Source organism: Pleurodeles waltl, chromosome 8, assembly GCF_031143425.1.
Source record: "Pleurodeles waltl isolate 20211129_DDA chromosome 8, aPleWal1.hap1.20221129, whole genome shotgun sequence".
NCBI classification, from domain to species: Eukaryota; Metazoa; Chordata; class Amphibia; order Caudata; family Salamandridae; genus Pleurodeles; species Pleurodeles waltl.
The window spans coordinates 1,389,433,845-1,389,451,225 of NC_090447.1; the positions used below are offsets into that span (position 1 = coordinate 1,389,433,845).

General features: G+C 43.4%; 1 protein-coding gene across 1 annotated transcript in view; it reads right to left on the bottom strand.

Moving 5' to 3' along the window:
* Window positions 1-17,381, bottom strand: part of LOC138249237 (high affinity choline transporter 1-like) — a 152,841-nt gene that overhangs the window by 55,820 nt on the left and 79,640 nt on the right. Inside the window, exons 2-4 of the mRNA XM_069203209.1 lie at window positions 6,912-7,025; window positions 3,780-3,935; window positions 1,661-1,809 (exon numbers count right to left, since the gene is read on the bottom strand). Coding sequence (XP_069059310.1) covers window positions 1,661-1,809; window positions 3,780-3,935; window positions 6,912-7,025 — 419 coding nt within the window. The remainder of the gene's footprint in view (window positions 1-1,660; window positions 1,810-3,779; window positions 3,936-6,911; window positions 7,026-17,381) is intronic.

A 17,381-nucleotide genomic window follows, 5' to 3' on the forward strand; every position in this document is an offset into this window, starting at 1 on the left:
TCTAATGCATTTAGCTCTTTTTTGTAGTACAAAATGCACCCTCTGGTCCATTTTGGATGCAAGGGTGCAGTTTGCTCTACAAAAATAGCTCTAAATGCAAAGTTATGCTCCTCATGAATTTCCACATAATCTCATATATTTTTGCTGTAATCTCACATAATTAAAATACAGCAAATTATGTGAGTTACACCCACCCCTAGAAAAAACACAATTAAATCTATTGGATCAGCATTGAATGAACGGGCATGCTACTACAATTTATAGTTTACATTTTGTATTACCTTGTACATAGACATACTCATAACCTTCAGTAAAGACAAACTAAATCATACAATTCTTCCAACAAACAAAAGGCCTTAAAATTAGAGAGACTTAGCTAAGAAAGTGCCAATCTAAAGAGGATTATGGCCTCATACACTCTCCTTATTCTAATTCTTTGTATCCAGGGCACAGTCCAATAAGCTCATCATCACCAACTTTAACACTAAGGCCCTGATTTAAGAAAAGTAGCACTGCACTGACTGCAGCGCCACTTTTCCTGCGCCCCTGAGTGCCCCCTAACACCACCATGTGTGCGCCATATCTACGATACGGTGCACCATGGCGGTAGTTGGGGTAACTAGCGTCAAACTTTTTGACGCTAGTTCGGAGCTTTGCAGGATTAGCGTAAAAAATGTTGATGCTAATCCTGCAAAGCTCATTGAGGCCCATTGTAAACAACAGCATGCCTCCTTTTAACGCGTGCTCTGAGCAGGCGTTAACAGTGCCGAAATAAATGAAACAAAGACATTTTCTAGATTTCTTTGCGTCATTTTTCACCCCCCCCCATCATTGGAACGCCCCCTTTGTATACATGATGCCTGGCGCAGGTATAATGTAGCGCAAAGGGTTACAAAGTGGCGCATGCACCACTTTGTAAATTTGGTGCTGCAATTTTGGCCTCGTTGGGCCACATTAGTGTAAAAACAAAATATGCTAATGTGGCTCAAGGAGGCGCTAGAGGCTCTTAAATCAGCCCCTTAGGGACTAAGGGCCAGATGTAGCAAAGGGATTTTCTCATTCTGTGTCAATGGGAAAATGTGTTCGTACATATGGCCCTAAATCACAAAGGCATTTTACAGTAAGTAAAGTAGTATTCTTGTAGTTCTCTTTTACATACCTTTGCAAATTGCCCCACAACTTTAAAGTGAGAAAAAAATGAAATATTCAGGGAATAATAGTATACAATTATTGCCATCTTTGGACTAACAGGTAGCTGGAGGTTTTGGGCGGATTCACATAGGCATTTAAGAGCACATAAAAAAGCACTCTTGTAGTAATACTTACCATACTCAAAAATGCTTTTGTGAATCGGTCCCATATTTTTTCCTCCCCAGAATATTCTCAGTATCTCATGGTCATGTTTGAACGGAAGCCATTAGCCAAGTGTATGAATGTAAGAAAAACCACATAACTGTGCACAGCTGTACCGTGCTGTATTAAAGAGATAAATAAATAAAAACAATATGCTTGCTGTGCAACACAAAGTATAATGCCAGGATATTTTAAAGCCACATTATTTGTAATGAAAGTTTGTCATATTTACTTTAATTTTCTTATACATTTTTTAAACACTTTGGAGGGTGTCAATAATAGTAAATTAAAACAAATCATTACTTACCAGACTGAGCACCATAAAAATTAGTTGAATCACATCAGTATAAGCTACTGAGTACAGACCTCCCAGTAATGTGTATGTAATCACAGTGCAAGCAGATATGACAATGGCCAGGTATCCTTTGACATCTAAAATAACACTGACTGTTGCTCCTAAAGTGGAAAATATCATAAACTTGTGTCATGGCACTTGCCTCAAAGAATTAATGCTACTTGATTTTAACTATTTTGAAGTCCTTTATATATATTTTACTTTGTTATACGTAATGTCAAAAACACATGCATACATTACTATATATATTGCTGTGGCAAAATCTGTGCACACTCTGCTTGCACCCTTAGGGCCATATTTATACTTTTTGACGCAAAACTGCGCTAGCGCAGTTTTGCGCCAAATAAATTAACGCCATTCTGAAGCGCCATGCGGGCACCGTATTTATTCAATGACGTTAGACGGCGTTAGCCGCCGGCGCTGTCTGGTGTGCGTTAAAAAAAACGACGTACACCAGGCAGCGCCGGCGTAGGGGGAAAATGGCGTATGGGCGTCCACAAATGGTGCAAGTCAGGCTGAGGCAAAAAAATCGCCTCAACCCGATTTGCGCCATTTTTTTATGACGCCCAACCCCCATTGAAATGACTCCTGTCTTAGCAAAGACAGGAGTCATGCCCCCTTGCCCAATGGCCATGCCCAGGGGACTTCTGTCCCCTGGGCATGGTCATTGGGCATAGTGGCATGTAGGGGGGCACAAATCAGGCCCCCCTATGCCACAATTTTTTTTTTTTAAAAATACTTACCTGGACTTACCTTAATGTCCCTGGGGTGGGTCCCTCCATCCTTGGGTGTCCTCCTGGGGTGGGCAAGGGTGGCAGGGGGTGTCCCTGGGGGCAGGGGAGGGCACCTCTGGGCTCATTCTGAGCCCACAGGTCCCTTAACGCCTGCCCTGACCCAGGCGCTAAAATCCGGCGCTAATGCGGGTTTTTTAGACTCGCCCACTCCCGGGCGTCATTTTTGCCCGGGAGTATAAATACGACGCATATGCATCGGAGTCATTTTTTAAGACGGGAACGCCTACCTTGCATATCATTAACGCAAGGAAGGTGTTCACGCAAAAAAATGACGCTAACTCCATGAACTTTGGCGCTAGACGCGTCTAACGCCAAAGTATAAATATGGAGTTAGTTTTGCGTCTAATTTGCGTCGAAAAAAACGACGCAAATTCGGCGCAAACGGAGTATAAATATGCCCCTTACTTTTGTAAAACCTCACTTCATGCCTGGAAAAGATACATTGTGGCTAGCCTTTTATATTTAGCAAAACAATTTAGCCCTCTCCTGGCCCTGATGACATACATGACTGAGCTTTTGACCAATAGCAGAACACGGGCAGTCAAAGAAACTGAATGTAAAGAGGTCAGAGGGTAATGGGAATTAAAATTTTAAGACACACATAAAGTGGTCTTAAGGAAGTTTATATTTATGTTTCAAGTTAAACAAGAACTGAGCGCTGTGTTGTTCAAAAGTAGTCCATTTATTGATTCTCAGAGAGTGATTTTGCAACATAGGCAACAGATGTCCTTCCTCTATAAATGGGACTTCTTCAAGTCCGTAACAGTAAGGAGTTATGTTTTCAACAGGTTACTTCATTTTAGCAGTTAGATAAACCTGGATTATTCCATGCAGTACTCTCATTTAGTTCAGAGTCTACAGAATGGTATGACCCTCATGAATTTTGATTAGATTAGTACAAACTCCTGTAAGTGCACCAATGTCTTTACTGATGATCCCTATAGAAATAGAGGGGGTGCCCCTTCATGGAGAAGGATTTTAGGCCCAAGCTCATGCCTGTAATTAATGACTCTCAAACATCTGCAAGACCCGAGATGTAACACAAGATTCTTGGCTGCCTTTAATATAGCATTTATGCATTTTGTAATTATGATAACTGTTTCCTGTTGTACCTTTATGTGGAATATATGTTTATTTCTTTAAAACTATTCATTAAAGGTATTGACAAAAACAATTATTAACCATACACCAGAATATTAAATTACAAAATAATGTAATTCTATTATTTGTAAACACTATTTAAATAGGTAGGCAATGCACAGCATGTTCTTATTTACCTAAAGAAGCAAGGATTGAAGCAAACCAAAATATATCTCCGAGCAGCGGTGGAATGAAGAGAGCGCTTCCCATGGTGTTTCCATAGGTTTCCTGGAGAGGGTCCATCATCGTCACATACTTTTTCTCTCTCATGGGTTTTATGAAAAACAGGCCACCTAGCACAAAAACAACGTTGTAAAGTTTTCATGTAAGAATGAACTAAAGTGCTTCGCTGGTATTTACTTTAATATAATACTTATACTAAATCATGATCACATAATAATAATAATTAGAAGAAGAATAGGAACAATATCAATGATAACAAATAAGAATCTCTATTCTACTCACCCCATTTTTGGATCTGCCTAGTAACAGCTTCACCAAACACCACAGAATTACCAACCCTACTATGGCATCAATAGCTTAGTAGTGCACGACCACCCTATGGTACTACACTTCCACCCCTTGCGACCACATTTCCAGCCGATCATCTTTATACCACCACCTCTGCTCTACTCCCTCCCTGTACCCAGAGCTACACAACCACTTCGGCACCGTATATTACATTTACACATGAGGCACTCGCTAAAGTAATGCATATATTCAATGATGTGGAACAAAACTTAGTATAGCCAATCCTATTGAAACCTATAAGGGAGAAAGGCTGGCACATACACCTAGCACAATATCAATCATTTAGAAGATTCAACACGCTTCTTTTTTTTCTTTGAACGGACTCTTCTAAATGATTGATATTTTGCTAGGTGGATGTGCCTGCTTTTCTTCCTTATAGGTTCCAATAGGATTGGATATACTAAGTTTTGTTACACAACATTGAATGTATGCATTACTTTAGCGAGTGCCTCATGTGTTAATGTTTTGTCTATCTGTTTTACTTGGTAATTCGGTTTGGGTGTTCCCCTGTGAGTGCACCACTTTTTGATATGTTATACACACTTCAGAACTGTACCTCTAACATTCACCACAACAAAAATACCTGAAAGCACCACAATTCAACCCAGCCTCCTAACACTGCTACACGGCACAACTGTACTGCCCTCCCCTTGCTTATCTACCATTTAAAGGTACCTCATTATCACAGTAAATACACTACCACCTCACAGCACCACACATCTACCCCAACACACTCAAACCCCACAGCACTTCACTGCCACCTCACACTACCGAACGCAACCGCAATACGAAAGACCCCACCAATACACATCTCAACAAAACAACTCTCCCAGACACTACCCGCTCACAGCACCACACAACCAACCCATAACAGCACAGTCCCAACCTCACTATGCAATTACCATCCCCACGACACAACCACCACACAGCACCATATGTTTACCCATCACCAACAATGTCTACACTCCATCATTGTACTGTAACACCACCACCGTAATATCTCTCAAGAGCACCACAGTACCACCCACCATCACCACACTGCCAAATCCCATCAATATACTATCATTAGGCCCAGGCAAAATGTGCATGTCTGCATAATTAACTTAATTTTCGTAATTTCACATTACTTTGATTGTGCAAAATTCCAGAAATTATGCTGTGATGCCACATTGTGTAAATATGCACTGTTCACGATAAAAATAGCTTTCTGCAAATGCGCAGTTCAGCATGGAAACAAGACCCTCGAAGTGAGAGGTGGTGTTTGAGTTTTTTCGCACTCTGTTTTTAGTGTGAAAATAATCCTCGGATCCAAGGCGGGTGCAAAGACATATTTTGTGCTGAAATTAAGTGCCAAATAACAGTTTTGAACTTTGAGTCATTCTTGCTGAACTTCCAAATAACTACAAAAAAAAACAAATTACACAAATGTCATGCACCCTTACCTGTCACCCCCCACCACTACAGTACCACCGCCACCAAGCCACTAACACCTAATAGCACCACTTTGTCAACTCTGGCTGACAAACTGTACCCACAAGCCCCACTATTACTGCTTTAAGTCAGAGCCACATATTACACCTACTACTGCTCTAGTCACCCATAAAATTATATATTAGCCCCACGCTGTACTAATCCACACACTGAAAATGGACTGCAAGGGAGGAACAGCAACAACAAAATACAAACCCAACAACATACTACAGCACGACAACAACACACTAGTTTCTACCCTTTTTGAGGAACCAGCAAACAATATGGATTATCTTGCTACACACTGTAAATATTACTGTTGCTAGTGAACAAAGTGCATTTTTGATGGGCCACACGTCATTCTTTGCATGTATGTGTAGTTCAGTGTGGCAGATAAGAGGGGACAGAATGAGACCATCCATGGTATATTCTTGTTCACTGTGAGCACAATGATGGTCGTGGCAACATGGCGTCAATTGACGTCGAACTGTGACATCTAGGGCTTGATGGTAGCAAGTCCTGGGTAATCCTTGCACTGTCCTACGGGTATTTCTTTATACATTGTCTGTAAAACTGGCACGATGGTGTCTAGTCCTGGCAAAATGTTTGCACTAGAATATTATTGGTTAATCTTACCATTTAATAACATTGCGAAGTCTTCCAAATTATCTGCCTATTAGATTTTTTATCCCGTGCTCATCCATCCACACATTCATCCACTCATTCACCCAGCCATTAATCCATAAATACACCCATTCATCCATGTGTGCCATCATATGTTATTGAATTGTCCTTGCGTTCAATTACTCATTTAGACATTCTGGTGCTCAGTACACGAGTTAATACAGATTACATCCACCCATTCATCCATTCAAACACATACACAAACTTGCTAATCAACGTAAAAGCATTATCAGTTAACAAATAGCCACACCTATTGACGTCTCCAATGATTGTTGTTATAAAAAAAGATTACCACATTTGCAATATTTTGCACATAACAAATTTTACATTTTGTTGAGCTCAGAAGGATGAAATACGGAGACGGCATGCTCTGTAAACTGCAGATCTCGGCGACAAGTGTTCCCACTAGCCTACATCGCCAATCAATAGGATTCTATTGTTCGGACGTCATTATATCATCTTCAACTTAAATGCTATCTCGTGTACTCTTTCAGCTTTTACTGATTTGTAAATAATAATTTATTTTTTGAGACAGGCTATACATATTGTATTCGTGATAATTAAACGTTTCTCTTTTTTTTTACCAATAACGAAAGTCAGTGAGAATGATAACGGAGCCGTGACCCAGGCTAGTCCTCTGCTGGGAAGATAAACTATTTCTGCGGTTCCATTGATGTAAGCTCCTCCGACCCACGTTGCTGAAAAGACCAGAAACAATAGATAGCTTAATGAGGACGTACACAAAGATCAAAGTTTAATGAATAATAAACAGAGATTAGCACAGCATTCAGAGACAGCCATTGAAATTCCATCATTCCCTTTGTAATATTATCTACAATCGCATTTTGTCCAATTATATTACACTTTTCTCCTTTTGCAAAAGTATACCACAATGAGGATGATTACGAGTTGCATAGTACTGGCGGGGTGGTAAATCCACAGGTGCAAAAAGTATTACCAAGCGGTAACACCACATTGAAAGATTTTCGAGCTTCCGCTTCAAGAATTTTCAATTCTATTAAGGACACGGAGGCGAGGATTATGCTTCTATTTATGTGCTTTATTATCAACAGCAGCCAATAGGAGAAGATGTTACTAAAAAAAAAACATATCCCAGCATTCATGGGATTAACGTCATAACTATAGAGAACACAGCATATATAAACCTCTGAGGCCAATACACTTCCTCTTTCTTTGCGAAACTCAGTCAATAAAAATCAGTCAAAGATCGAACCCGAACCAGGACATCATCCAAAATCCAAGGAAAAAACAGCAATTCCAAGAAGAAGGAGTAATCAAGGATCCATCGAATGAAGGCACATAATTGCTGGGTGAAGCCTAAGAGAAAAGGTGAAACAAGAAACTAATCATAGTATATGGCCAGACAAGATCTGGTATCAGTAAAGTTGCTAACAATGCCATAACAATTGGGTGGGTAAAGCAATGAGACATAAACATCAAAACAAGATACTTAACTCGTAAGCAGGTGTCTTATTGTTAAACTAGGGAGGGATAATCCTCGCCTCCGTGTCCTTAATAGAATTGAAAATTCTTGACGCAGAAGCTCAAACATTTTTCATTCTATGTCAGGACTGGAGGCTCAGATTATGCTAGTTCAAAGCTGGTTAACCACAATCGATGCAATGTCTAAAATAGGTTTATAATAGAAAGCCTTAAAAGTAGACTCTGAGGACCAGTATGCTGCTTTCACAATGTCCTCTAATCTCATTCCCAAATTAAAGGATTTTGAGGCCATAGCTCCGCGAACCGAATGAGCCCCGAAAATGGACACATCAATTCCTGCTTCAGACAGAAGCCATCTGATCCATCCGGCCAAAGTAGCCGCTGAGACTGGATTGAAAGGCTTCTGAAGGGAAATTAATAATTGATCTCTAGGGTCTCTACAAAATTCTTCCGTAGCAGCTTCATAAGCTTTTAAACATTGAACCACACATAGCTTGGAGTTGTGGGGAAAAGCAGGGTACGACACTGACTTGGTGCCTGTCTTAGTGTGCCTGAAAATAGAAAAAGAAACTCTCGTAGGGGAAAAAATCCTCCCTGCCAGGTTGAGAGATTGAACATCTGATACTCTTTTGCAAGAAATGAGGCATAACAACAGAGTAAGTTTAGCCGAAAGCTGTTTGTGCGACAGGAATCTATTATCTGGCCAGGAGGAAATAAATGAAAGGACCACATTATCATCCCAAAGAGACGAATATCGAGGAAGAGGAGGATTTGGCAGACGAATGTCTCTCATCAACTTGCAAACTACAAAATGTTCCCCGACCAGTTATCAGCCGGTCATCAACTGGTAGATGACCGGCTGATATAGAGGACTTATAATTATTAACAGATCTGTAAGCCAGACCCGACGCAGCAAGAGATGCTAGAAAATTAACCACTAGACTGACATCAGCATTAAAGGGATCTGCATCCCGTTCCACACACCAATGAACCCATCGCTTCCAAGCGGAGGTATATTGTTTATGGGTGCTGGAAGACGAGGCCTGATGGATGAAGTTGAAAGCCTGTTCAGAAATGTCTGGCAAGAGCCATTGTTGCCGGAAATTCTCCAAGCCGCCAGTCGTAACTTGCCTGCCACAATTAAGGGATGAGGTATCCCTAGAGGGTCCAGCAGAAGGTTGTGCTGCAGAGGAATCAGAAGGGGAAAATCGTGCAACAACTCTAGAGCCAAGGGAAACCAGGCTTGAGCTCTCCAAAGGGGTGTTATTAGCACAATCTCGGTTCCCAGACGGCGAACCTGAGGCAAGACCCAAGGGATCATGCTGAAGGGGGGAAAAGCATATCTCCGATGGGATGACCAGTCCTGAAGGAAAGCATCTGTGGCCACTGCTTCCGGATTCGGTCTCCAGCTGAAGAAATGGGGAAGCTGGCGATTCAGTCTCAAAGCAAAAAGGTCTATCGAGAGCGGACCCCACTTCTGATTCAGAACCGAAAACACTTCTGGGAGGAGCTTCCAATCGCTGCCATCCCGAAGGAATCTGGAATTCCAATCAGCTACTGTATTGTTCGTCCATGGTAGGTACTCTGCAATCACTGAAATGTGGTGACGTAGGCAATACTGCCAGAAATCCATGGCAATTTGAGCCAAGGTCTGAGACTTGGTGCCCCCAAGTTTGTTCACATATCTGACCGCTGAAACGTTGCCCATTCTCAGAAGAATGCAACAATCTGACTTCAGGGGTGAGACACTCCGGATCGCAAAGGATCCGGCTAGAAGCTCCAGGCAGTTCATGTGTAGGTGGAGTTCTTCTTCCGACCAATGACCTCCTGTGGTCAGATCCCCGCAACGGGCTACCCAGCCCCATCTGCTGGCATCTGATTCAAGAATCACATCTGGGGAAGTGCCGAAAATCGCACGCCCGTTCCAGGCCTCCATGTGCTCTAGCCACCAGGCTATCTCCGAGCGGGCCTCTGTGGACAGAGGCACCATGTCCGTATATGACAGGCCCTTCTGCAGGTGGGATATCTTGAGGCATTGGAGGGCTCTGTAGTGAAGGGGGCCCGGAAAAATTGCCTGAACCGAAGAGGATAAACGCCCCACCATCCTGTCTAAGTTCCTCAAGGACACTCTATGTCTGGATAGGAGAAGGCGCAATTTCTTCTTTATATTGTGAACCTTCTGAGGGGGAAGAATCAACTGAGCTTTCATGGAATCTATCCGGAAACCTAGAAAATCGATCTGTTGAGATGGCCAAAGGCATGATTTGGGTTGATTGATTAAGAAACCTAGGTTCTGCAGGAGCTGAATTGTCCATGTCAGGTGAATTTGGAGGAGATGGGGATCCTGAGCCATCAGATCGTCGAGGTAAACGATCAGGCGCACCCCTCAGGCGTGAAGAGATTCCACTACTGGTATCATGACCTTGGTAAAGCACCAAGGAGCAGAGGAAAGCCCAAAGGGCAGGACTTCAAACTCGAAACATTGGTCTTGCCAAAGAAATTGAAGAAAACAACGATGAGGAGGGAAGATAGGGATGCTCAGATAAGCGTCCTTTAGGTCTAGACGTACCAATCAATCTGCTTCCTGAAGAATATCTCTCAGGAGGTGAATACCCTCCATTTTGAAATGTCTGTAGACTATCCAGGCATTGAATTCTTTGAGATTCAGAATCAGCCTTGAGCCTCCGCCCTTCTTGTCTACCAGAAAAATAGGGCATGACAAATCGCCCCTTTTTTTAGCAGAGCTTGAACCTCCAGACTTATGGTCTCTTGATCGTCATGGGAAAAACGGAGGGGGGGGGGAAATTGTTGGAGACGTGACTGATAAAACTCCAACCTGAAACCTTGAACAGTTTCTAACACCCAGGGATCTCTGGTTAGTTTTTGCCATTCTACTAAACAAGCCTGAACCGTGCCCCCAAGAATCACCTCCGAAGGGTGAATGAGTCTCACCTGAGTTAGAGGAGTCCTGGGAAGTTTCCTGTTGTCCCTTGTAGAAGTTCTTTTGATAACGGCCCCTACCTCCTCGGGCCGTGAAGGGTAGAACATAGAGTCTGACTGTTGTTCCCTGTTACACACACGTCCACGGGCAAAGGAATCACGTCTGGGGCCTTGATAGTAGGAGCGGCCTGACGAGCGACCCCGCAAGCATCCAGCCCTCCGAAAAAGAGTCTCCCTGAATACCTTCTTAAGGGATGATTGGGATTTGTCCATGGACTTGAAGGCAGCGGTGAACTTGGAAAGGTCTTTAATGAAGGGGGCTCCAAAAAGGAGGCCCTGAGCTACCTGTCCTGCTTCATAGGTAGCAAGCTCAGTAAGTTGGGGGTCTATGCGCATCAGGATGGAGCGCCTTCTGTCGGTGGATATAGCTACGTTAGCATTTCCAAGGTGACAAATGGCTCGCTGAGCCAAACCCACCAGGACATCTGGGTCAATAAGAGCATTCAACTCTTTCGGTAAAAAGGCCATTTCCAGGATTTTTGCCAGGGGCCGGGAAAGGTCAAGAAGCTTATCTTGGCAGAACCTCCAAGCACGGTCAAGCCCCTTTTTGGGATCCTTAGCCCATTTTTTCATAAAGGTGACCATTGTCGGATCAATATCCGGGGTGTCGGTGACCTTACCCTCAAGATCTGGTCTAGGGCACTCTGCACGTAATCTGGCTCCCACATCCTTGTCGAACTCGGCCCTGATGTGATCCTGGAGGTATGAAGCTACCTCCGGAGGCGGAGTCCAGCTTGAGGAACGAGGATGAATGATATCCTCCAGATTGAATATCAACACCTGTGGGACCTTGGTGACAGGACTTTTGGTTTTCTCTATCTTCTTACGTTTGCTCGAGCCTGGGCGGTCCCAGAGTTCCACATCTGAGTCGGAATCAGATGAATGTTTGGAGGAAGAATGGTCAGAGGACTGATCTGTACCGGAAGCGTCCTGCAATTGCGGGGAACTATACTCATGCTCCTTTTGAATGGAGGCAGACAGTTTGTCAAAAATTTCAGAGTGAGCCCACTTTTTGGCCTTTGATTTACCCTTGGAGGTAGAGGGATGGTCCGTTTGCGCTTCCTCAGAGGGAGTAATGGGCGGAAGCCAACCTTTATGGCGCGCAAAGTTGTCAATATGGTGAGTGAGAGGGCCAAGAGCCTTCGCTAACGCCTTATTCACTGATAGCTGAACGCTATTGTCCAATGCGCCAACCACATTTTCTTCAAAAGAGGGGGATTCACCCTCAAAATATTATTCCTCCTCATAGGAGTAAGATTGGGTCATAATAATATGGGGTACGTCACAAGGAACGTAAATTCAGGGGTAGTCAAAGACTACAGTCAGGGGAAGTGCAAAAACCCCAGCAGGCTAAGTAAAATTTTAATTTAATATGTAAAGTGTGGAGGGAGCAGCCTGCAGCACTCTAGGCAAAGTCTATGCGTAATTTTCCAACCCTGAGCCAATCCAGTGGACTCAGGGCGTCAGGAGCCTAGGTACAGCCAGTCTAGAAGGGGTTCAAAAGGCTGGGTTCACTCGCGTTTGCTCGATTATCTAACCGCACCGTCAGAATCCTCCAGAGTTCTGGGGAAAAACGGGCACCAGAAGAAAGGATCGAGCCCGAGTTCGAATGGGCGTGTGCACACACGCGTGTGAGTGTTTCACTGGGCTCTACTCAAGAGGCAACAAGCCTCGTAATCGAAAGTACGGGCAAAGCCCCGTAATAAAATGCTCCCGCTCCCACTCCACAATAATAAAAGCGCAAGGCACGGCAAGCGCTAGCAAACAATAACGAAATAACGGCACAATAGGAATAAGGAATCATAGACAAGAGGCACTTAACTGGCTGCGGAAGCAGGAAAGAAAGAGGAAGTGTATTGGCCTCAGAGGTTTATATATGCTGTGTTGTCTATGGTTATGACATTAATCCCATGAGTGCTGGGATATGTTTTCTTTGAATAACATCTTCTCCTATTGCCTGCTGTTGATAATAAAGCATAGAAAGAGAAGCATAATCTGAGCCTCCAGTCCTGACATAGAATTACAGTGCTATGGGGAGTTACTGTCTGGGCCCAGATCTACCCATCATAAAACCACAAGGCTTTGCCTGCTCTGAGCAGGTGGTAAATGTAAGCTGCAGCCTCTGTTTCCGGGTGAAGGTGTGGTGGAGGGCAGGAGGTGTGAGAAGCAGGGTAGGAAAGAGAAAGGTGAGTTCTGCTCAGGGGCACAGTATGCTGCAGCCAAAACCACATGCCATTTTTTTCGGGCAGAATTACCATTTAAAAAACAGGGGTACATATTCATGAAAAGTGGCACATCATGTCATGATGCGCAATTTTTCTTGCACCCCCCTAATGCCACCATGGGTGCTCCGCATTTAAGATATGTCGCACCATGGCGCACGTTACGGAACTAGTTTAAAAAATGTTGATGCTTGTTTGGCGCTTTGCAGGATTAGCGCCCAAAATTTGATGCTAATTCTGCACAGTGAAAGGAGGCCCATTGAAAACAATGGCAGGCAGGCATTAAAAATTATGCAAAAAATGACGCAGTGGAATCTCACAGATTCCACTGCGCCATTTTTCTGGGCCTCCTAATGCCGGTACGCCCCCTTGTATACATAAAGTCTGGCGCAGGCATAATTTGACGCAAGGGTTTACAAAGTGGCACAATGCGTCCATTGTGCCACTTTGTAAATATGGTGAGGCGTTTTTGCCAACCTAACACCACATTAGCGTCAGAAAAATTACGCTAATGTGGGGCAGGTGGCGCAAGAGGCTTCTTAAATCTGGCCCAGGGTTTGGTGTTCCAACACATGGGAACCAGCCATGAGTGAAAACACTGGCCACTCAGAAACATATGAAGTGGAATTCCATATGGTAATTCCTCTCCACCTGACTCATAATCTGGGCTAATGTTGTGGTCAAATCATATTTCTGTGCAATTCTACAGTCTAATTTGCCATAGTGTGCTCTTCACTAGGGCTAAAGACAATACATGTGCTATTGGAAGTGCCATAGGCAGAATGACTTTGCCCTTCTTCCTCCATATCTTTCTCCAGTGTTAAAAATCATGTTATCCTAATCAATGTGTGTTCAATGCCCACCAATCTAGGAAAATTCAATTTATCACTTCATTCCCGCAGTCCCATCTATTAAACTCCATTCCCACAACCTGGATTGTATCAAAAAAGGTTCAGAAATGCAGAACCATTACTCCAACATGCACAGAGAGATCCTAAAATAAATAGCCACTAGGTTGACTCAACAGTTTGTCAGAACCAATTTGTCAAAAATTTGTCAAACTTCAAAAAAAGCCTAGGAATTAGCGTAACTCGCGTATTCAGTGTAGCGTAATCATGCAAAATTACCAAAGGATTCAGAGAGATTATTCATTATTACACAAGAAGAGAATTCTGTGTGTATCCCTATTTCTTAATGCAAAAATTACTCCTTGTGTCTAAAATGGGTGTGAGAATGCATTTTCCACTAAGAAATAGTGCTAAATGGAACACAACATGAATAGCAAGCACGAGCAGCCACTCGCACTCGCTAAATGTGTTTTTATGATAGGAGTTTCACTCAAGTTACTTAGCACTATTTTCTTATATGAAAATGCCCCCCTCATGTCCAAAATGGGTGCAAGAAGGCATTTGCACGAGGAAGTAGCACTAAATATGCTGTTGGTGTACAATCTTCCAGACAATTTAGTCCCAGCATCTAGCAGTATTTTCTTAGCGCAAAATGCACCCTTACATCTAAAATGGACTCGAGGATGCATTTTGCATTAAGTACTAGTACTACATGCAGCAGATCATAAATAGCAAGCTGCCGCTCGTGGTCGCTAAATCTGCCGCTTGTGGTCGCTAAATGTGCTGTCATGGAAGGATTATTTTTGCCAAATTACTCTTAATTACGGAAGCAGGTGTAATTGCGTTATTATCATAATTCTGCATCAAAGAGTAACATGGAAAAACCGAAATTACTCCGATTACATCAGCATAATTAAAATAACACATGGGCCTCAAACAACCTCAGATTTACTTTCCCAGTAGGTGGACTCCTTCATTACTGAAATTTGAAAAAGAAGCCCACCGCCCAGTTGCTACTAAAACAAGCATTTGAAATGCAACGGGTCTCGCATTTCTCCGATTTAGAGCTATTAGCAGTTGTAAACTCCCAACCAGACTTTTCTTGCCACATTAAATGGAAAAAAAGAGCGCGATTGCGCTGCTACAGTTCACTCGTAGTGAAACCTATCGTCAAAAGTGCAATTAGCTACATAACCGGCAAAAGTGCAATTAACTATGTAACAGGGTCGGTGTCATGCAAAGCGCTCGACTTCTGCCAAGTGAGATCACGCTGCTAAAAAAAGATATAAAGTAGTCCACAAACCAGACGGAAAACAGCGAGCCTTGCATGTTTTCAGTACTTGGTTGCTGCGCTCGAGGGGAGCTAACCACTGGAAAAGGCATGACGTATGCGTGCCTTCCATTAATTAAAGCAAGCAGGTTTTAAAAGGCAAGCCCACGAGACAATGAAAGACACTGATGTGCCATGGACGGGGCTCTGAGCCCTTTTCTTACTACTAAAGCGTCTCGCAAGCGATACACATGCGCAAGCACATGTGATGCAGGCTCGACCCTAAAAAAAAAAGGGATCCAGCAACAAAAGAAACCAAAGTAACAAAACCAAAAGAGTGGGTATGAAGGACAAGGAAAATGGAAGAGAAAATAATGGAAGAGAATGAGAAACAATAGAGAGTCTCTTCATCCACTAATATATCCAGTCACTTGGCTGTAACAGTGTAGAGCACCACACATTCCCATGTTCATCCTGTGCAGTAGGCAACAATGTGCCACTATGTCAGGTAAACAGGAGTTGGGTTCTCACTTTCACGTCCAAGTGGGGATCAGGGACTTGAGGTCCTTTGTGGAGAAGTATGGCACAATGGTTAGAGCAGCAGACCTTTATGCAGGGATCTGGCCCGGGACCAGCGTTCAATTCCTGCCTCCGTGGGGCTTGGGCTCAATTCCCTTGAACCAGATAATTCTCGCCTGGGTGCCTAATTTAATTAATGCCTCCCACTCTGCAACTCTGGGCAATAGCTTGCTTAATCTTCACAATGGCCCTGACAGTGCTTGGATGCCTGGCTTCACCCTGGGGGTTGCCCAGGAGTGGGTGCCTCACAGGGGAAAAACAGGAGGGGTTCCACAGCAGTATGCATACAGCGCCTTGAGACCCTAATGGGAGAGTAGTGTGCTATACAAGTACAAAGGTTTTTGTGCATCCAAATGCTAAGTGCCAGATTGGCTGAATTCTGGCATTAAGCCTGAGACACCGGGTGCGCTACATACATGCCCATAAAGGACCATCCTAATGACCTTCATTGTCTCGTGTTGCTTGTGCTTTAAGTAACTGTTCCTTGTTCAATCAATTCTCTTTGGGAACGGACAAAGTTATCCCTCCGTTCACAATCCTATTATTGTTCAGTCCGCAGGAAAACAATGGCCACACACTCAGTTTCAGGTCTTTATTTTATCATGGAATGCTACAGAGAACCTCAGATACTGGCAGGTTTCCCTTCCACTAATTACTCCTATGAAAGACATTTGCCCCTTTTAAGGCTTCTTCCATTTCCTTTGAAAGAATAAAAACATTAACTTATCACTTCAAAGCCTTGTGGTGCCCTGGCATTCTGGGGTGAGGATTCTGGGCTATTCTTGGTTTTCCCATTGTTATGGCGCAACACTTTTTTGAAAACAAATTCCACCCCTCTGATTCGTGCAGAGAGGAGGAGGGGGATCACCCAACTTCCTTTCATGGAGCTAAAACTTACATCTGAAGAAGACGTTTTTCATTCCCTGAGACTTTCTAGGCAGACTTTACATTGTGGTGTCTATTTGACATATGTAAAGTTATATTTCATTTATTCTGCGCCTATGGTAGGCAAAGTCTGAGGACGCCCACCCTTGGGAGCACCGTAACTTATCCCGTAGCCTCCGTCCTGACTTTCCTAGTTGGTGACCCAGTGGGGGTCTATTCGTGCTTCTGCTAACTGAGCCCTGCTACAGCACCGCGGGAGGTCTCACCTCGCAGTGCCGTAGTTGGTGTCACAATATGTACATGAAAATGAAGCATCTGTACTCTCCTGTCGACATATCACAGAATACTAGTGATATTTCTCATCTTTTCCCCTGAGCTTTCAACCCTGTGTAACAAAGTAGAAGGGTAGATATCCCTGGGGAAAACGGGGCGGGGAAAACTAATAATGATAATTATTATTAGGGTTGGAACTCTATTTATATTATCTCAAAACCCTAATCGGATGCGCTACCAATATTGTCTTGATTGTCCTCTCTATGCTAATTAAGAGAGTTACTATTAATCCGAGGTTAGACTCATGCAAACATCATAATGTAGAATTAATTTGGACAAACATTATGCACATCTGGGGGGCGTGGCCTGGTAAGACGGCCGATCGGATGCTCTAACCCCGAACTCCATCGCCCCAGTCACCGATCCTGCGGCATCCTCCCTGTGGGAGTGCTGAAATAATAATATGCAGACTCACACGAACTCCTGAAGCAGAGCCTTGAATGCTGGTACCTG